The sequence below is a fragment of the Tachypleus tridentatus genome, chromosome 12 (assembly GCF_004210375.1).
Source record: "Tachypleus tridentatus isolate NWPU-2018 chromosome 12, ASM421037v1, whole genome shotgun sequence".
Classification (NCBI taxonomy): domain Eukaryota; kingdom Metazoa; phylum Arthropoda; class Merostomata; order Xiphosura; family Limulidae; genus Tachypleus; species Tachypleus tridentatus.
In genome coordinates, this window is record NC_134836.1 from 11,574,930 (window position 1) to 11,597,912 (window position 22,983).

A 22,983-nucleotide genomic window follows, 5' to 3' on the forward strand; every position below is an offset into this window, starting at 1 on the left:
GTGGTAATGAATTATATAAGGGTTGCTAATTGGTTGCTGGGGATCTGTTTCAATGGATTGGGGTCTTGGATATAAAGTTCTAAAGCTATCTTGCAGGCTTTAGTCATCGGGACTTCTGTGAAGAGAGAGATTACATCAAAACTGGTCATTAAAGCTTTATGGTTTAGTTGATTAAGAATATATTTAAAGTTAAAAGAGTCTTCGTAAAAGGAGCCGGCTGATGATATTTATAAAATGCTCACGCTATATATTTACCGAAGTTTTAGTTAAATAATTCATAGGTCGACATTATAGGTCATAGTGAACAATCAGGTTTGGGGGTGCCATATGGTTGTACTGTGCGTGAGTCGGTCTTTCGTGGGTAAGAATAAATGTTTTCTGAGATTGTGTTTTTTTTTCCATTTATAGTAGTATTTTGTTTAACTGGTTTTCATGTGTTTTTGTTGGATTTGTGTTTAGTAGTTTAAATTTGTTTGTATCTGACAAGATGTTGTTCATTTTTTAATTTATTCATTTTTGTTCATTATAACTACAGCATTGCCTTTATCTGCTTTTAGAATTTTGATGTTGTTGTCTTGCTTGAAGTTGTTTATAGAATTAATATATTTTTGTGTGAAGTTGTTTTTTAGATTATTTTTGTGTGAAATTGTGTTGATAGTTTTGTCTGAAAATTCTTTTAAAAAGTTGTTTAAGATCCTGTTTTTAGGTGTTTCAGGGAAATAGATGTTTTCAGTTCTAACTGAAAAGATAAGTTGTTGGTTGTCGGTGGGATTGTTGCCGAAGGTATCTTCTTCCTGGTGGTTGTTTTCCGTTGTTTCGTTGGTGTTTTCAGTTTGTGTAGAGTGGATCACCAGTCTTCTAGCTAGGTCTTTCAGACAGACTTTCATTTCGATGGATGGAATATTTCTAGGTGTTACTGCGAAGTTGGGTCATTTGTTGAGTAGATATACTTCTTCATTGCTTAATTTTAGGTTGGATCGGTTAATTACGTGGTTTGTCGTGTTGGCGTCTTTTTTTGTTGTTGACACCTTAGTTTATCTAGTTTCATGTTGTGGTGGACCTTCTTTTCCATGTCGTTCTTAGTATTGAGTTGATTGATGTTACGTTGTATAAGTCCATAAATGTCTGGTTGAATGTGAAGTCTAGTGAAGCTTGCTCCACGCGGAATGCTGAGACAAAATTTTGTGTTTCAGTAAGAACTGTGAAGAGACTATTGATTCTAGTATGATTGAAAGTAGAAGAGAGCAAAGTCCAAATGCTTCAAAAATGACCTAGCTGTAGGTACACGAGGGGATGTTACTTCTCAGAACAGTAAGGGAACAAAGTGATCTCAGTACTTTCTTAATGCAGGTTCTTCATCCGTCCGATAATTAATTAGATGACACGAAAAATATGTTGTATAAAACCGGGGCTGGGTATGACATATTGGTTTAGATGTTGAACTTTGAATTCGATGGTTCATGATTTGTGATCCATTGCTGCAAGTGTGATAAAAGAGTGGTGATCAAATCTCAGCGTTTTGATAAAGTATCTCAAGAGTTGGCAATGAGGGATGTTGACTATCTGTCTTCTTTTATTTTATGAAACATAAGTAAGCTGATAAATAATGGCTAAATTGCGCACATTTGAAAAGAATTACTATACTCACAGATATGCGAGATATAAAATTATATCATGTGAATAATAATCTTTAGTTATACGTCCTTGAGTACAGTTCTTTCTCTAACGTTTAGCTGTTATTTCCTGTTATTGCAGTCTCGGTATTGTGCTGCCAGAACCTTATGGCCAGTACAGGGTTAACGGGCGTGTTTTGATGAAAGTTGCCAAGCCTGAGGAACGTAACTGTAAGTAGTACTAGCTTTAAGAAATTTTAAATCTGTTTAACTGGCTCATGTCTTTTGAACATTAACAAAAAGTCACAAGAAATAACACATGTGGTTTATATAACTGTAGTATTTAACTTGTACAACATGGTTTTAGCGATGCAAGACTTATGGAATGTGTCGATATAAAACAAAATTCAAGATATTTCTTTCAATAATACAAGATTCACACTGATAACGTTGGTCTGGCATGGCCAAGCGCGTAAGGCGTGCGACTCGTAATCCGAGGGTCGCGGGTTCGCGCCCGCGTTGCGCTAAACATGCTCGCCCTCCCAGCCGTGAGGGTGTATAATGTGACGGTCAATCCCACTATTCGTTGGTAAAAGAGTAGCCCAAGAGTTGGCGGTGGGTGGTGATGACTAGCTGCCTTCCCTCTAGTCTTACACTGCTAAATTAGGGACGGCTAGCACAGATAGCCCTCGAGTAGCTTTGTGCGAAATTCCAAAAACAAAAAAAAACACACTGATAACACGAGGTTCACTCTTATTTGTTTATATAGTACACACTTTCTGTTTATACAAGATTTACATTATTTTTTTATATAATACAATATTCGCGCTTTCTGTTTTTTTATTACAAACTTCATACTGTGTGTTTATATAGTACAAAATTCACACTATTTGTTTAAACACTACATGGTTTCCACTATTTATTTATATAGTACAAGATTCAAGATATTTGCCTATGCAACACAGGATTCACGCTGTTTGTTTATTTAATATAAACTTCACACTATTTTATATAATGCAAATTTTACACTAATGTTTTATCTATAGAAATTCCATAGTAATGATTCATGTGGTAGGACCTTTTCAAAAACGGTAACAAGACAAATGATGAGTTTTACGTAATAATTTGAAGGAGAATATGTAACTTGGCTTCTGAAGAAAACCTCTTCTGTTTACTGGTTTAGTTTTAAAGATACAAAATTATAGGTAAAACTTGGTGAATACAAATAAGGTTCAGTAACTTTGGATGTTAACTTTAACATTTGGTGTAATTTTAATGTCTACACTTTGATAACATTTTCATACCATGTGGAGGGCTCAGCATGATAAGGTGGTTATAGTTCTTAACTCGCAATCAGAGGGTTGGGGGTACAAATCCCTGTCCCAACAAATACATTTTCCCTTTTGCCCTGGGGATGCTATAAGGTAATGGTAAATCTTACTGTTCATTGGTGAAGTGTAGCCCAAGAGTAGGTGGTGGTGATTAGCTTCCTTCCCTTTAGTATTTCACTGGTAAATTGGGGAAGGCTAGTGCAGATATTCCTCATATAGTTTTGCACAAGATTCAAAAAACAAACTTACCACTTAATATGTTTTCACTGTCACCTTCAATAATCTTTGCTATCATCTGGCATGATTTTAACATTTACATTTCAGTAACCTTTTCTTACCACTTGGTATGATTTCACCATCAACACTTTGATAATCTTTGCTACCACTTGGTGTAATTTTAGTATCTACACTTCAGTAACCTTTTTGTACCACTTGGTATGATTTCATTGCCTACACTTCAATAATGTTTGCTACTAACTGGATTGATTCTAATGTTTACACTTGAATAACTTTTTTGTACCACTTAGTATGATCTCACCATCTACATTTTGATAATCTTTGCTACCACATGATGTGAGTTTAAAATATATAGGATGACTTGATAACAGAGCTCTGGATTTAGGAACTTTTGATATCACAAAATATTCCATGCCCTTTAAATTGTGGTGGATTATAAGAAAGGCAGTCATAAGTTCTGCTGATTGACTGCTTTATTTTTTGATATGAAAAGGGAGTCTTATTAGTTGTGCCATAAATGCAAAATACATTAAATTTGTTAATGAAAACAGCAATAAAAGTTTTGATTCTTTTCTTTAATTATTTTGAACTGTTCAAAATAATAACTGCTATCTAACAATAGTTTTTGTCAATATTTCTTTGTGTAATTGCACAATCTCTCTCTTTGTTTTTATCTATTTAATTCTCAACATGAGATTAATTTTAAGGAATAAACTGCAATTTCTTATTTGTTTTGTTTTTTCTTTCCTTTAGGGGAAAAGTATTTCCTCGGGAACAACTGGAGAATACACCCCACATGGTATGGGTTCATTTTAAATTGCTAAAAGTAATTATTTGCTCATGATAATTAAGATTAATAATTAAATAGTTTGTGAGTTTTCCTTTTGTTCATTATTAAGTTATAATATGATTCTGTTTTCAATTTAGATAAATCTAGACATCTGCAGGGTTAAGCACTTGCCCTTCTCCCCCATCTCTGGAAACATAATTCAGCATATGTATATGAACTTTTTATTCAATTCACAATTTCACACCACTCTTTGCTCACCCCTGGAAAACATTGTCCTTCCCTGAAAAAATATGTGCAGACATTCAAGTAGACAAATGAAAGTATATGAAAGTAACTTCACTTATCCCAAATGTTACGTTTGAATTTTTTTTCTAACTTTTTTCAAGAATCATTATAAACAGATGTCGTAGTTTCTCATTTTTAGTATCCACAAACAAAACAATAAAATATTTTTGTTGCTCTGTCTTCCTAGTTTCCATGTGAGTTCCAGATAGTGCTCAATCTGGGATTTTTACTTATCAATTACAGCCAACTAAGTGTTAGCTTAAGACTAATCCATCAACCACAACTAATTAGCTGTTTGCATATGATTTATACACTGGACAGAACCAATTATGTGTTAGTTGATAAGTCATACTCTGGCCACAAGCAATTATGTATTAGCTAACAAGTAATACACTGGCCACAAGCAATTATGTGTTAGCTAATAAGTAATACACTGGCCACAAGCAATTATGTGTTAGCTAACAAGTAATACACTGGCCACAAACAATAAAGTTTCATCTAACAAGTAATTTACAGGCCACAAACAATTAGGTATTGGCTAACAAGCAATGCATTAGCCACAAACAGTAAACTCTTAACTAGTAGACAGTAAATTGGCAACAACCAGTCAGGTGTTATGAGCAACTGCTTTCGATACAGGAGTTTCTGGTGTTTTATTATACACTTACTGATAATTACACTAAACATTATTAGGTCATAAAGTTTCTTCTCATTATTTTAGGGTTTATTGCTGGAATCTTTCAAAAGATCCTAAACTCAGTGGCTCGCCGGAGGATGTGATCCGTAGTCTCCTCCAGCTGGAGCCTAAGAACATTACATGGAGATATCCATCTCCTGTTGGACCTGTGCAGAGGTTTCCATTTCCAATGTGTAAGTTTCTTCTGTTGCAATAGAACTGTTGTGGTCTCTCTGAAGGCAGTTAGATTTGTAAATAGTGATAACTTAGAATTTTATTAGTTTTGTTATTAATACATTTAGGTTTTTTTAATTCTTGCTTTTTTTAGATCTGCTTCTAATATTCTAATGATATTACTTAACATTCCAATTATTTTTCTGAGAAAAACACAAAGAAATTTAATTTCATGCAAATCAAACTAAGCTAATATAACGACACTAAAATGACATGAGAGAGCATTAATTTCTGCATTCCCTAGCTTCAGTTCCCTGTAACTACACGAAAAGCTTAAAGTCTTAAAAACCTAAAAGTCAGGGCTCAATCCTTTTTACAAAAACAGCACATACAGTCAATTGTACAGTTGTTTGCTAAAGGGAAAAACTTAGTCTTAGCTTGTGTCTTCATGTTGTGATGTGTTTCTGTTCACAAAAGCATATTATAATATTAACTATTTACTTGAACAAGAGACCAGAAAAAAGAAAATGACTTCAGGAGAGGAAAAAAAAACTTTAGAAATTTGTTTAATTTCTTAGCATTATTATATTGTGTATTAAGGATCTCTATTATATCAAAGCTACATAGAACTATCTGCTTTTTGAACCCTGATTTTAGTATTCTGTATCCATAGACTTAATGTTGTCCCACACAAAGACATGTTTTATTAATGATACAGTCAACTTCTATATCAAACATACTGGTTAACTTCATAATGAAATCAACTTTTACATTAAACATGCTGGTTAACTTCTTAGAGAAATCTATTTGTGTATTAAACATTTTGGTTAAGTTAGTGAAATAAGCTAGTTATAATAAATTCTTTGGTTCACTAATTGATAGGGGAAAAAGACCTTGTTGAAAGCCTTATATTCGATGCTAAATCTACCAATGTTGACTGGAAGAATTGTAGAAAAACAAAGGGGTAGGTGATATTTTGAGGAATTATGGTATTTATTAGTGCTGATTATGAATTATAAAAACATTTGTTATATGTTTAAATGCTTGATTAATTTTTTTCAATATTAATACACATTTGCTTGTACAAGAGTTTTATTTTTAGCTGGACATATGCACAATGTTTTTTGCAGGGCATAATTAGCTTACCCTGATGATACCTTTATGTCACTCTTAGGCCTTTCAGATACCTTGATGTTATTATAAGGCCTATAATATACATTGCTGATAGTGTTGGATCTTCCTCATGTTTTGGTGTTATTACCAGGGCTTCAATTATTCTTGTTTTTGTAATATTAACTGGCATTTCAGATAACTTGGTGATGGTATCAGGTATTTCTGATACATGTATGATGTTATCAGGTGTTATATACATTTCAATAAAATATACCTAGGTGATAATTTCAAATCCCTTGGTGATGCTGTAGGTCGACAAAATATTCCACATATATTCCTCGTACTAATATAGTTTATACATATCTAGTTAATGGTACTGGTTTTCCTATATTTATTTTTAAATGTTTTGGACATATATATTGTCATATCCCAGAAATAACCTTTCTTTTTAATGATTGTGTCTTTAAGCATTGTATGTTAATGGTACAAAAATCTACAAACCACACTTGATGTGACTTGTCATAGTTTCACCAGCTGCACCTGATGTGATATGTTTATAATTTTTATTGTGTTTTTCTGATATTTAGTATTTTAACAGCCACACTTTTGATGTGTTAGGACTTTCACTAAGCATAGCTTTTGTGATTAGATTTTCAAATATTTCAAGTTAGAAATTATATTTTAACTTTGGAATAGGTGCGGGTATTTTGTACTGTTTATCATATAGCTTCTTGCTTTTCTGTGAGATTTCTGTAGTGTTTATCACGTACCTACTGATTATCCTGTGACATTTTTGTTGTATTTACCATGTACTAACTGGACATTATGTGAAGTTTTTGTACTATTTACCATGTACCTACAGGCCATCATGTGAGGTACTGTTTACCATTTATCTTATGGCAATCGTGCGAGAGTTTTTCTGGTGTTTGTCATATACTTACTGGGATTGTTAGCACTGTAGTGTTTTTGCTTCCAATTACCAATTCTTATGATATTTCTTGTTTAAAAGTGTATAACATGATCAAACTTTCATCAGTGATCAGATGTATGAACTTGGATACTACTATTTATTTCCTTTTGTCAGAAAGATGTAAAAAGTATAATACTTTTCTCAAACTTGACATTTTCTTGATAAAGAACCTTAGTTTGTCTATGTTTTTTACTCTTTTGTGACATCCACAAAATGTCTGAAAGTCTTTTCATTTATTTTCCAGACTTTAAATTCATCCTTTCATAAAACCTAGTGATGTTAAAAGATATTATAATGTATTTTTGTAATTAAAAGTATTGTATGATATTGTTTAAGGACAGAGTAGCTCAGTACACTATCTGTTTTGGTGCACCACATGGTTTGAAACCAACATAATAGCATTACAAGCCCTTAGTCATTTAACCTAATAAGCTCTAGTATTGAGCAACTAGCTTCATTGGCATGGGTATGGCAGGTGTTTGGTTGGCGTGTTATAACGTTTTCCTTTGCTTTCATGTATAGGTTCTTAAAATTAGTGCTGAGCCACTAGAAATCTATGTTAAAAAGCTGTAAGATTTAGGATTGTGAAATTTTTGTTTTCTTAGCAGTTTCTATATATCATTATTACTTTCAAAAATGTAATTCTGTCGAAAAGTGTATCACTGTTTGTCACTGTGTGAATCAGCTAATTATAAATATTTATTTTGTTTTGTTGGTTGTTTATAACATGTCATGAACAACTCCAAACTGAACAGTATAAAAAGAAATGTTTTCTTAAAGCTCTCAATTTTGGAAAAAAAAATTTTTTTTGTTCTTATTGTTTGTTTATAATGTTTTGTGGACACAAAACTGAATAGTGTAGAAAAATATTTTTGTAGAAATTTCAAGTTTAGAAAAGTGTTTGTTTTATATGTAACTGGCCTAAAATATCTTAATACGTGTAGCTTAATGTTAGATATATGTAACTGATTAACTGGAAACATCTCAATATTTGTAGCTTAATGTTAAATATCTGTAACTGACTGGAAACATCTCAATATATGTAACTGACTGGAAACATCTTCGTACAATAAACTTGATGATGAATATCAAAACTAACAAAAAATATCCAAGTACATGTAACATAATACCTTTGTACCAAAATAGCACAATTAATTCTGAAGTTATTACTAATAAAATGTAGTTCTGTATAAATTGTACCTTTAAATTTTCTTCTTTATTCATCATTTTTCCATGATATCACTTCATTTATAATTATTAGCCTAACTTAATATTTCCAAAATGGTCAGAGTCTCTCATGTTTTAAGGATAAAAAATTAGTAAATTTTTTTTTACACCTCCATCATAGCCACTGCTAAACACTTCCCAACTAAGACAGCTGAGAAAATTCAGTTTATTATTACCATAAGAAACAGAAGTCATAGACGTTTATGGTTTTATAAAAATAAAAACAAGTCTATTGAAAAATATCTTATGGAGACATCCACTAGGAAATGTCACCAGAAGAGATATGTTGGGAAATATCATGACTGACATTTACTGTAATGACTTGTAAATGTCATTACATTGATATCTATGATCCACATAGGAACAGAATTATTTAAAATATTTAGAAGAGCTTTTATTGGGTAAGTTTTCAAATTATGGAAAGTCTAGCCAACAGGAAAACTGTAAGTTCACTTTTATCTCTTTCTGAAAATCCATTGTGTATTTGTTATTTGTTTAAAGAGTGTTTCGGAAAAACTTCATATATTATGTTGTTGTTTCAATACATGATTGTATCTGCAAGTAAACAAGTAATCAACTCTAATTTCCTTTATTTTTATATGACCTGAAATCATGGGATCATTTTCCCTGATTATTTTCTGAACAATATATTAAATCTAAAACCTGTACTTTCTATATTATCCCCTATTACCTGTGTTAAAAATAGCATTACTTCTATTTATTATTACCTAGTACCTGTATTAAAAATTATCCTTCCCTTCATTTATTATTTCTTGGTACCTGTGTTAAAAATTAGCCTTCTCACCATCATTATTCCCTAGTACCTGTGTTAAAAAATAGCCTTCCCTTCCTTTATCATTCTGTAGTACCTTGGTTTAAAATTAGCTTTTTTGCTGTTTTTTATTCCCTGGTAAGTATGTTAATGAAAATATTTTTAACTGTTTTTGTGATCCCTTGTGTATAAGTTGATTTCCCATGTTAAATAGCACCCCTTGATACTTTTTGTATTCCTACACACTTGTGTTAGAAAATAACCTTTACTTCATTTTCTGTCCTTTGGAATATTAAAACAAAGCAATATTAAATACTGTTATTTGTATGTTAAATAATCATTTGTCACTACCTTGGTATCTATATTAATATCATTTTTGTTATTAGATGGTATCTATGATATAAAAAATACTTGGTATTTTTTCTCCATTGCCTTTAACTTTAGCAGAATAGCTTTCAGGACACATAATTCAAGGACAAAAAAGGACCTGTTAGTCCGTGTAAGCCATCCCATTCACTATACTAAATTCTGAAATAAGAATGTCAAAAACAATCCGTCATTTAAATATATAACAAACCTTCCCTTAAACTAACAGCATCAACCATATCTGAAAACATTCCATTTTAGAGACCAGCTACCCCTCCTAAAAGTTAAAACTGCCTTAGCTGAAAATTACTCCTACCCTATCAAAACTTATCTTTGTGTCCCCTAATCCTGTCATTCTAATCATTAAATATTAAACGAGATTATGCATCAATACCATCAATTCCCCTTACAATCTTAAACACCTCAATCAGATCCCCCCAACTCTTCTTTTTTTTAAGGGAAAGTAATTTCAGAAATCTTATCCTCTTGGCAGCCCAGCATGACCAGATGGTTAGGGTGCTTGACTCACAATCTGAGGGTCATTTCTTCAAGTCCTTGTCACATTAAACATGCTCGCCCTTTCAGCCATGGAGGAATTATAAAATGACAGCCAATCCCACTATTCATTGGTAAAAGAGTAGTTCAAGAGTTGGCAGTAGGTGGTGATGACTAGCTGCCTTCCCTCTAAATTAGGCGCAGCTAGCTTAGATAGTCTTCATGTGGCTTTGCTCAAAATTCAAACACAAACAAACTTAATCTCTTGTCGTATGACAATCTCTCCATCTCAGGCACCATTCTTGTAGCACACCTTTGAGCTATTTCCAAAAATTCAATGTCTTCTCTAAGGTAAAGGGCCCAATACTAAACAACATACCACAAATGTGGCTTAAACAATGGCATTACAGCCTCTTTATACTTGTATTTAATATTTCTGTAGATAAATCCTAAAATTCTTCTTTCCTACCAGTAGCAACAACACACTGCTTGGATTACTGTAGAGACTTATCATGTATTACATCAAGATCACTTTATTTCATGAGACTGTTAAGGTTATTCCTATCCAAATTATCCTTGTAATTCAAATTATGATAACCAACATGCAATATATTGCATTTATTATAATTAAAACCCATCTGCAATTTTTTTGCCCAACTTACTAAATGATCTAAATCCTTTTGTAAAGCAGCAGCATCCTCTTCACAGACAGCAACACCCAAGTCCTTAATATCATCTGCAAATTTAAGTATTTTATTGGCCATTCCTTCATCTACATTATTGATGTAAACCAAAAACAGAAAAGATCCTAAAACTGAACCATGAGGTACCCCACTTCTGGCATTTATCTTGTTTGTGTTAACACCATTTATAACAATCCTCTGGTTTCTTCCATCCAGCCAGGTTTTTATCCAATTGGCTAACTTATCCATAATACCTATAGAGTTAGTTTTTTATTAAGCCTTTGTGGCACTTGACAAATCCTTTTTGAAGATCCAGGTACACCTGTATCCATGTAAGTGGTAACATTTTCAGAAAGAATAAAGGTCAGTTAGGCAACATTTTCCATAGTACTATGAAACAATACTGACTGTCTTTTTTATTCCTTTGTGTTTATGGAAGAAAGGTAACCTATAACGTCTTTGTTATTCCCTTGTATTTATGGTGAGTAAGGTAGTTTATAACACCTTTGATGTTTCCTTGTGTTTATGGTGAAGAAGGTAGTTTATAACACCTTTGGTACCTCCTGATGTTTTCTTTACCCGTATTTATCTTCCTTATTTTGACATCCAAATTATAATTTAAGGTGTATTTATTACCGAGATGAGTTAAGTTTCTCCCAAACACTCAACGCTATGTTTTGGAGATGTTCTTTTTATATATGTACACTGAACTAATTCTATCTTCCTTACTTTAATCATAAGCCCAGTAGGAATGCTATTTGACTTATTACCAAGGTAAAGTATTTTCTATTTTTCAAGAAGCTTCAAAAATTATGTAGAACACCCCTAGATAAATAATGCCACATCCCAAGTTGTTGAATCTGTAGTGTCCTACGTAGTAAAACCTGTACTTTTGTGACTGTGATTGATTGTTGTTGTAGTTATGTAGAACAGTCCATTGCATTAGAGTAGTAATACATGTTAATGATTGCCTACTCGTTAACCATATCTTATTCAACATATTTAATTTAACGTACTTTAGATATTGTTTTAGTCTGTTTCTACAATTACAATAATTCCCATAAAACTTAAAAACGAGTTTATTTAAAATTTGCTGAAGTTTTAGTAACTGACAAAAATTCAGTATAATTACGGATCAACAGATGGCGCATTAATCTTGTTTTACGAAGGTAATACACGTTAATAAACGTGAAGAAGAGCATCGTGACCTACCTGCGTCATGGTTACCTAAATTACCACGGTCAGACAACTCGAAATGTTTTTTTCTGTAAACAGTTTTTAAGTTAATTAATACGCGATTGTAATTATACTGCTTTATTTTCTATGTACTATGAGCTACAAAACCAACCTCGTTCTCTTATGTACAATGAGTTATAACACTACAGTACCAACCTACTGTATCTCCTATAAACGACGAGATACAATACTAACCTTCCATCAATACGTCACATCAAACATGCTCGCCCTTTCAGTTGTGGGAGCATTATAATATGACAGTCAATCTCACTATTAGTTGGTAAAAAAGTAGCCGAAGAGTTGACGATCAGAGGTGAGGACTAGCTGTCTTCCCCCTAGTCTAAAACTGCTAAATTAGGAACGGCTAGCTCAGATAGCCCTCGCATGGCTTTGCGCGAAATTCAAAAACAAACAAACAAACAAACAGTCATTTCGTATTAAAACTAATAAACAGATTGGAACAGTTGTAAATTATCAATACCTTTAGCGACCTCACTTCATTAGAATGTATTAAATGTCTGCACATTACTAAAATCGTTTAATGAACAATGACGTAGGCTACGACTACTTCTTCATATTTTACTAGCTGCTATTACCTTCGTAAATGCCCCACATGCTGTCATTTTTAGAGATACGTGACTATGATTTTCCAACATTGTTAGTAATCCCTTGAAACATGAGACAGTTAGTTTCATAAAAAAATTCTCACGGAGTTCCTTATAAATTATGACAAATTGATCACATCTTACTAGTTTCCATTTTTCTATAATTCAAAGTCATATCCGAAACATCACTGACAGAGACGTCACTAGGCGCCGACACACGGGGCTTGTGCCTCATATTACCAGTTGTCTTGAAAAATCAGAATAGAAAATCATGATTGATATCATACTGAAATGAACCGGCATGGCCACGTGGTTAAAGCACTCAACTCGTAATCTGAGGGCCGCGGGTTCAAATCCATGTCTCATCAAACATGCTCGCCCTTTCAACCGTGGGGGCATTGTAATGTGACGGTCAATCCCACTATTCAATGGTAAAAGAGTAGCCCAAGAGTTGGCGGTAGGTAGTGATGACAAGCTGCCTTCCCTTTAGTCTTACTCTAAAAAATTAGGGACGGCTAGCGCAGATAGCCCTCGTGTAGCTTTGCGCGAAATTCAAAACAAACCAAAACTATACTGAAACGTATAAAATGATCGCGCCTTTGGACTCGAGCCTCGAATCTTCTAAGCACCTAGCGACGTCTCTTAGTACTGTATAACATATTTATAATTTAGAAAAAAAATTGTTATCCTAAATTAAATGTTTTCACCTGTGAAACATAATACTGTTTTTTTAACGGCGTTTATTTAAGACTTTTTAAAATAAGTAATAAAGAATGGACTGATATTAATTATGCTTGTCAATCATGTAGTGGAATGTTAGTAGAGATGTTTGGAATCGTTACAACATTCGTAGCAACAAGAAGTGGCTTGTTGAGGTTTCAAGATTACCGATCAGAAGAAGAAAGAGACAACAGCACAGAAAGGTATGTTCCTCATTAGTTAAAGATAATAGATTTTATTCATTTAGATTATAACATCTTTAGTTATCCAACTTGTTGGAATTGAAAACAAAACAGTATTTTATGAAACTAGTGGTATCGTATCGGTATTTGCCGAGTCACTAATTAAAACGAAATTAAATCTAAGTTGTTAGAAATTTTGTATGAAAATTATTTTTGTGGTAGTCTTATCAAGAGTCATAGAGTTCGTCACCAGGGATCTTACAGTATGTTTGCCGAGAACAGTTTTAAATCAGAAATTATTGTTCAAACCTGTTTCTTGATCAACAAGAGTAAAAGTAAATATTTGCCTGGCAATAACATTTTTAGCTTTATTTTAATTACTAATATCAAACTGCGATCAGAGCAAACTAAATACTTAGAGGAAAACTAGAAACCAGACATAGCCAGACATTTTATTACTTTCTTACTGGGTTTTTTGCTTCATAAAAAGTTTCTTCACTGTAACGATAGACAGTAGTATCTCTCCATGACCACCAGAGCAGAGATGTTAGGCATACTAATAATAGAATATTCTCGAATCTCTAATGTTTCTGTTCAAATTGCAATTATCCGATCGTCAAAGTAAAGATAGAAGTCACGATGTGTGTGTGTGTGTTTTCTTATAGCAAAGCCAAAGCAGGCTATCTGCTGAGCCAACCGAGGGGAATCGAACCCCTGATTTTAGCATTGTAAATCCGAAGACACACCGCTGTACTAGCGGCATGTGGTAGAAGTAACAAGTTTCACGCTAGTAACATATACTTAATTATACTCTCATACGACAGTACTCTATAATTGTCATAAGCTATTCTTTTAAATGTTTAGATGTTTCCTGGATAAAATAACGTTAAGATTTAAAAGCTAAATGTAAGTTAATACTCGAGAGGCTTCTTGAAGTACGGAGAAATAAAAGGAAGAATGAGTGAAATAGAAGTTAATCCTGTTAGTGAGTAAGTGCAAAGTAAAAAACGTTATTCAGTGTTAGCGGTGGGAATGATTGCGTCTGTTCTGCATTTACAACAGCACTCGGAGAGGCGCGTGTTTGTTTATCGATCAAAGTTAAACTACGCGTATGTACTATTAGTCTCGGAATTTTTGTACTTGAAGTTAGGCCTATAGGTGAACGTGGCTGTAAATAACCTTTACTAAAGCAATAAATTAATTTACTATTGTTATGTGGACTGGATTAAACGTTATTTTAAATAAATAATAGAGCGCATTACAACCAAGTTTCTTCGCTGTAACGATAACACAGACCTACGAATTTAAACTCCGTGAAAGTTAGTTTGGTTTTAATAACTAATTTTCCAATAACGCAGCTGCGCAGATTTCGAAAATAGTAGCATTTTCCCCTATCTTGTAAGAATTTTTTTAAAATATCGAAGTAAAAAATTACTTGCGTCCAATTATTATTTCGTTTACCACAGTGAACAATTTTATTGTTATATTTCTTAACAAAAACACAAGCAAACTGAAAAGAAAAAATGAAAAACATTGATGTCAAACGAATATGTGTCCTCATTTATTCTGAATCATTTGTAAAATCTACGTCTTTACGTGTCAAAACTACGTGTTGTGGTCTTTCTTTTATGTGTTGTGTCTGGAATATTTCGTTTCAATGACCAGCAGTAATCAGCCATTATGTATGTTCCACCTTCCCTGATACATCTTTTTTATTTCCCTGGTGTTTTGATGAAACCTTTCCAGACGTTTCAGGATGAAAACAATCCCTATCATCATTTCTGTTGACATCAGATTCAGAAATACATGAACCTGTATCAGTAATCTCTGGTTGAGTAGGTACAGGTATCATCATGTCCATGAGCAACAGGTCTTATAGCAGAAAGAAGGTTTGGATAAGAAATTTTGTGTTTATTTTCAGTGTTGTAGCCTTACACTTTACACGAGCAAAAACAGGAGTCATCTCTGTGGTTTCTAGGCTTATGTCAAACCACTGTAATTCCAAAAGACAAAGAATTTTTCTTACCCGTAATCCCTTGTCTCACAAATAATGCAAACTTTGTGCTGAGCTCATGATTTGTCCTGGTTCTCAAGTTTTATTCCAAAATACGTGTAATACGCTGTTTTGACGAATTCTTTAATATTTCGCATTTCTTTCTTTACAACAAATTTACCACAGATATAAAAAAAATATGTTTGGGTCATTTGTTACTACAGCGACGAATAAATAATACTAAAACGAAAAAAAAGTCAAAGTGCACGCACAAACAAACGCTTTCCAGAAATGGCATGTCATGCAGTCTGTTAACTGTTGCCCCCCAGTGGCTAAATTGTATGTCTGCAAACTCACGCCGCTAGAAACCGGGTTTCAATACCCGTGGTGAACAAAGATTTGTGTAGCTTTGTGCTTAATTTCAAACAAACAAACTGTTAACTGTTTATATACTAGCAGTATGTTTCTTGTCTATTCTAGAACGATCGATAGGACTCTCACGTCGCGATTGATCTAGAGAAATCTGAAGCGAGTGGTTGTCAGCATTTTAACCGCAACAGAATGTAACCCGATTTCAATTAAAATGGTTCACTTATGTAAAAGAATATACGACGTTTTGTGAAAAATCTGTACGTGATGTAGAAACATTTATATCATTTTGTGATTCAGCGTACAAGACTTACTGTTGAAGTTGTGACAATTTCAAGATAATAAAACCATTGCAGTCCTGCTTAATCAAATCTATGATTCTATGACAACGTTTTCACTGTAATAACAACAATAACTGAGTTGTTTTTTTTTTACTTGATGGCACGTTTCTTTACTGTAAATATCCCTATTACTCAATATGGCATTTTCGGATAACAGTTGTTTGATATTTTATTTAACAACTAGCCGGAGTACCCCTCTTCTGGATGGAATTTATGTAAATTCATGATTAATGAAATATTATCTTAGGACATGAAATGTTGCATTCCTTACTTGTAATTATTAAAAACGCAAACACATGCATAAATACTGCAAAACACAAAATGTCAAATCGCAAATTTGCATGTATCTCTGCACGGTTTCAACAAACCTTCATGCAAAATTTGGTAAAGATCTATTGACTAGAACTGAAACAGTGGTAAACCACGCCCCTAACAATCGTGAAACTGAAAATGTGTACGTGTTTTCCCATCGAGCCAAGGGTCATAAACAATGAACTTCCATACCAGTTTTGGTGAAGATCCTTCTAGATCCTGCGAGGTAGTTACGTGGACATACGATAGACAAGAGACGGTATTATTTTTTATATATATCTATATATATATATATAGGTAGATAAGCTTCTTCACTGTAACAATTATTAGATATACTAGCGTATAGCCCTTCCAAAATGACGGGGCAAATAGCATCACTCCCACCCATGGTATACCCTAACCTCACATTTCATATTAACTGTAAGTAAATTTTGTGAAATCGCTCTTGACCAACAAACATGCAGAAAAGTCCAATCGAGGCAGTCAAACGTTGGTAAGTTCCTTTGTGAACCAATCAAAATTACATTTATTTATGAAATGAGTTTGTAGCGTATTCATAGAATAATTATTGGTAAAAATCAGTTATATTAACAACTTTTAATATGTATAGAAAAGCCAGTGTGTTTTGGTAACATTAAGTTTCAAGAATGGCTTTTTATGTCATGTCGCTTAGTAACAAAAGTAAACTTAATATTGCTGTTAATCTTTGTACGGAAAGTATAAAATGAAATGTATAGCCAATAAAAGCGAAAAAGTTGTTGATTTCTTAATTTAGAATTTCCGTTGATTAAAGATATTTGCTTGTTATTAAAAACACTGTAATATAACAGAAAATGGATTAATTCAGAAACGATTTAGGTGTAAAATCGAATCTATATTTTAAATTTCATTATAAACTTTATGTACTTGATTCTATACGAGGTGTTCCAGTACTGTGCCTTTACTTTAAACTGTTTATACCAACACTCACTGTACTCATAAGGTTTCACGGTATCTCTGCACGCTCGTCATTAAAATCTTAATGAGCTGACAGTAACAGAACTGTTCTATCTTGGTAAATGCATTTTGGCTTTTATGGTTTCTCCTATTAGGAGAATTCGAGCGTGACGTGATACACACTGGCTTTCATGTGGGTTGCATTATTTGACAACGACATCTACAGGACAACAAATGTTGGAGTTACTTCACTGTAACGAAGATTTAATCTATTCTTTGACAACTATATTTTTAAGATAATCTTTTTGTTTTTGACAATATTATTTATCACTGTCACGATGATTAAGCCTATTACTCAGTAATGATAGTTTTATAGTAGTAAGAATGGTTCAGTTTTTATTTGACATTTTTCTTCAATGAAATGATACTTAGAGCTAATACTTGATAAAGAAATTGTTACTTTTATAATTGTTGGGCTGTTTACTTGACGATCATTTTTTGAGTTAAATTTGTTGGGTTTTCTCTTAATATTATTGTTCACTATTAAAATAATTAGATCATTTACTTGACAACGACATTTATGGGATAACTGTTGTTGGGTTTTTCTCTTAACAATATTATTGTTCACTATTACAATAATTAGCTCACTTACTTGAAAACGACGTTTATAGAATAACAGTTGTCGGGTTTTCCGTTAACAAACATTTTTAGTTTTGGATGTGCTTTTACAAGCAACGACAACAATCAGTTTTTAAAATTAAATTAAACGTCCGGTGGATTTTTTGATTCGGTGTATCCTGTTTAAAAGATTAACTTTTATTGCAATTGCTAGTCTACGGCTTGCTATTTTTTGTTGTGTCTTAAGTCATTAAAACTATATTCGATTGTTGTAACTCAATTTATAGGTGTTTTCTTTTTATATGTCGTGAACTGTTATAGACTTACTAAAAATTACATTACTTCAAACTGTAGCCCATAAAGAACGAATATGCTAATTAACTAGCATTTGTAACTCTGCGTAAAGAACTTTAAAAGAATCAAAGTCATGAAACTCGAATGATATCACTATCTTTCCGTTCTAGGCCATTCTATGACGTTTACACGAGAGCTACAGACGAACTTTTTTACAAAAGAGCTGTTGATTTCTACAGCATCGACAACAGCGCATTCGTCTTCTCCGTTCCATTTGACGCTGGTAAGTGACATAATGATTTGACTGATGCATGTAGGTGATTAACAGTATTCTCTGGCGCGAGAAGATTCGTCGCAGGATGGAATGACACAGTTGTTGGATTTAAAGGGCTTACTGATGCTGGAACATGATTTATTGGACTGACTGAAGTAGATGGATGTTTTACATGATTGATTGACCAAGATAAGATATTTACAAAATTAACTGACCTAGATAAGTTATTTACGAAATTGACTGACCTAGATTACTTATTTACAAAATTGACTGACCCAGACGACTTATTTACAAAATTGACTGACCCAGATGACTTATTTACAAAATTGACTGACCCAGATGACTTATTTACAAAACTGGCTGACCTAGATAACTTATTTACAAAATTAACTGACCTAAATAAGTTATTTACAAAATTGACTGACCTAGGTAAGTTATTTACAGATTAACTGATCTAGGTTAGTTATTTACAGATTAACTGATCTAGGTGAGTTATTTACAGATTAACTGATCTAGGTAAATTATTTACAAAACTGACTGGCCTAAGTAAGTTATTTACAGGATTAAGTGATCTAGGTGAGTGTTCTTCAGAATGGGTATTTTACAGATACCACAATCTCACAAAACAAAATCAGAATCACAATAGACAAAACAAAATCGAGTATTTGTGGTAGAGAAACTTTTCTCTAACCAGTCTAAAGTGAGCTCCTGTAAGGTACATCAAATATATAAATATACAATGTCAGGCACTTAAAGTTAAACTGTAAATGAGATGCTTAAAATAACAAAAGTTTGTAAAATTAAGTAATTGAAAGTTTCTCATTCAGAAACTAGGCAATTCTAGTTTCAAATACTAACATTAATAAAGCCAGGTATGAAAAACTCTGGCCATTATCTAATTCGCCAGCAGAAAATGCAACCATTTGTTTCAAAGCACCACGAGCTAGTCATGACTCTTTCTTGTAAGAGAACAGAACTATTTGCCAAATAGTGGATTTATGTCTCCTGTATACCAGAGAAAGGATAATTTATTTCTGAAGCAACCTTCTATGTACAAACTGATGCGAAAGAGAATACAAAAAATTAAATTTACATACAAACAAAGAGGGTAGCTAATGCGTAGCACAACCCTATACAATACATTTCTTTCCAAATCTCTCTCCAGGTCGAACTGGTAATACTTAATTATAAAACTACATAAAACAAATAATTGTGTATTGCTCAAGTAATTGCAACATCTCACAAAAATCTTCGTCTAATTCTTCTTCACTTAAATAAAAATGGCCACATTGATACAGTGGAACTGTCGAGGTTTCCTTTCTAATTTAGATGACATCCAAGCACTGATTGTTTCTTATCATCCTGTGTGTCTTTCCTTACAGGAATCGTTTTTGAAACCTTCCAATATAGTCACCTCATGGCAAATTTCTTTATATCGCAATGACAGGTTGTGTGGTGGACGTGTTCCCTTGAATTGTACCATCACTGTCTGTTTTCTCTACCTGTCTCCTGGAGAAATCTATGATCAACTAGACCTTGGTACTCTTAATGAACAGTTGCTGTCTTCTTTTCTAATCTGGAGGACTTTAATGGGCATAATCCCCTCTGGGTAGATGCTGATATTGAGGGGGGAGTCGCTCCATAGAGCATATGTTCTCGGATCACAGCATTCCTCTCTTCAATACTTGTTTTTATACTTATTTTCATGCACCTAGTCAGTCTTTTACTGCTGTTTATCTCTCTGTGTCCTCTCCTTCACTTTTTTTGGAAGGTTGACAGTGACCCACGGAGCAGTGATCATTTTCCTATCGTTTTGAGAGAGAGTGGCCGTGGTCGATGCCACTTGATCCACTTCCTTTGGCAGACATTGGACCAGGCCAACTGTCTTCTTTCACTGCTCTCTTGAAACTTGATCCTGCCATTGTCTGTAAGCTATAGAGTTTAATTGCTCCTTTACACTGATGGATCTGAAGCTTGCTTTTCATTGCTCTAGCAATACATTAGTCGGACCTCATGATATTCACTACAAGATGCTGTGCCATCTTTCTCTTGCCTCTCTTGCTATTCTTCTGGTTATTTTTAATGAGATTTGGAAGGAGAATATTTTTTTCTGATGCTTGGCACCAAGCTATTATCCTCCCTTTTTCTAAGCCTGGGAAAGATCCAAAGATTCCTTCAAACTATCGTCCAATTGCTTTGACTAACCATCTCTGTAACATCTTAGAGAGGATGGTTAAAGCTCGAATCAAAAACCTCCTCTCGCTAACCAATTGTGGGTTCTGATGACATTTTAAACATTTTTTTAATGGACAGGCAATTTCAAGTCCGTATGGGTTTGATAATTTCCCATTCTTTCCTTCAGGAACTTGGATTCCCTCAAGGCTGTGTCTTTAGTGTCACACATTTCATTATAAAGATTAATGCCATCAATGGACACCTTCCCCCTGCAGTTGCAAACAGTCTCTATGTTGATGAGTTTCACATCTCGTGTCAGTCGTCGAACATGAGGTTTATTGAGTGGCAGTTACAGACTGCCCTCAATCATTTACTGAAGTAGACCACAGCAAACGGTTTCACTTTTCCTTGCTTCAAATCCATTTGCATGCACTTCTACCACCAACGGGGGTTTTCCCCTATGTTTCCTGTGGTTCTCGAAGCAAAGTTCTTGGGGCTTATATTTACCTGTAAGCTGACTTTCATTCCACACATCAAGCAGCTGTGTGTCAAGTGTACAAAAGCACTGAACATATTCCATGTCCTCTCTTTCATCTCTTGGGAAGAAGATCGATATTCTATGTTAAAGATTTATTATACCCTCAATTGATCGAAATTGGACAATGGGTCTTTGGTGTATGGCTCTACCAGGACCTCGGCCTTGAATGTGTTGGACCTTGTTCACCATCTGGGGCATTTCTCCAGTCCAGAGTTTTACACTGAGTCTTCTCATGAATCTCCTCTACACTTCCGCCGTTTGCAACTGTCTTTACTGTGTGCTTCAAAACTTCAGTCCTTAGCACAGCATTCCAGCTGGGGTTCTGTTTTTCTTCCTCATTGGGCCATGCTTTTTCAGAATAGCCAGTTTGCTACTGTTTCTCTTTGCAGTTGGCTGAATTAGGTCTGTCCTTAGATGATGTTGCTGTCTCCACTGATCAGCCAATCCCACAATGACTTATCACCATCCCCAAATGTGACCTTTCTTTGACTCATCAGATTAAGGCAGATACTGCCGATTGGAAGTACCGTGTTCTATTTGCCAAATAACTTCCCATTCCCATTTATACAGACGGTTCGAAATCAGGTGACTTTGTGGGCTCTGCCATGTTTTATTCTGGGTCAGGGATTTCACACATAATCCTTTCTACAGTTACTGTGTTCACTGCCGAATTGTACGCTATTTCACTTGCCCCGAATCACGTAGAAAGTATGCAGTACAATAACGGTACTACTATTTAAACTGACTCTAGAATCTCTTCACGTTTGTTCTTATCCTGTTCTCTTTGATATTCAAAAGTGATTGGTCCATTTCTCTTTATCATCTACTCCCATCTAGTTTTGTTTTGTTTTCTATATCGGACCACGTCAGTATTTGCGGGAACGAGCTCGCTGACACCCGTAACTAAGTTTCTCTGCTTTAGCACTATCACTGCCATACCTGTTGCATACATGGTCTATGGTCCTGTATTCTGCTGGCAGTCGACTTGGAGTGAGTATCGTGATAACAAGCTACTCCCGATCAAGCCTTCTTTTGCTCTATGGCCGTCTTGCTTCCATATGGATTGGAAGAAGGAAGTTGTCCTAACTTGGCTACACATTGGTTAAAGGTTTTTAACTCATTGTTTTCTTTTATCTGAGACTGATGCACCAATGTGTGGTCTGTGTGACACTGAAGTTACAATAGCCCACATTTCATTGTCGTGTCGTCCTTACAACCGAGAGCGACGATAGTATTTTAGACACATTTTTATCATGGGTTCACCCTTGACGTTCGACAGTGTCATTGGCGATGGTAACACTGTCCACCTTACTAGTGTTTTTAAATTTTTAAAGGCCATTAGCCTTTTTAACTCTGTTTACGTTTGTATCAGCTATTTATAAAGTTTTTTTTAGTTTTACATTGATTCGTTTTTACATTTAATAACGATTTTATTTTTATTTTTTTACCGGTTGTTTCATACAGATAACCTGTTTGCTTTGTGCCAATAAACACCAAACAACCAACTCCAAATACTTTCACCTTATGTACTCATATCCTGAACCTAAATGGAGAAAAACTTTAGTAGCTATCTCTTACCATGTTAGTGTAAACTTCCCGCCCCCATAACCCACTAAATATCTAAACACACGAAGGAGAATACTCTGTAATCCAAATAA

The 22,983-nt window shown here is 34.0% G+C and overlaps 1 protein-coding gene across 1 annotated transcript in view; it reads left to right on the top strand.

The window, feature by feature from the left end:
- LOC143234943 (voltage-dependent calcium channel subunit alpha-2/delta-3-like) overlaps positions 1 to 22,983 on the top strand; it is a 116,941-nt gene that overhangs the window by 76,951 nt on the left and 17,007 nt on the right. The window contains exons 24-30 of the mRNA XM_076472640.1: positions 1,756 to 1,844; positions 3,935 to 3,980; positions 4,978 to 5,126; positions 5,989 to 6,070; positions 11,474 to 11,506; positions 13,383 to 13,496; positions 18,509 to 18,621. Of these exons, the coding sequence (XP_076328755.1) occupies positions 1,756 to 1,844; positions 3,935 to 3,980; positions 4,978 to 5,126; positions 5,989 to 6,070; positions 11,474 to 11,506; positions 13,383 to 13,496; positions 18,509 to 18,621 (626 nt within the window). The remainder of the gene's footprint in view (positions 1 to 1,755; positions 1,845 to 3,934; positions 3,981 to 4,977; positions 5,127 to 5,988; positions 6,071 to 11,473; positions 11,507 to 13,382; positions 13,497 to 18,508; positions 18,622 to 22,983) is intronic.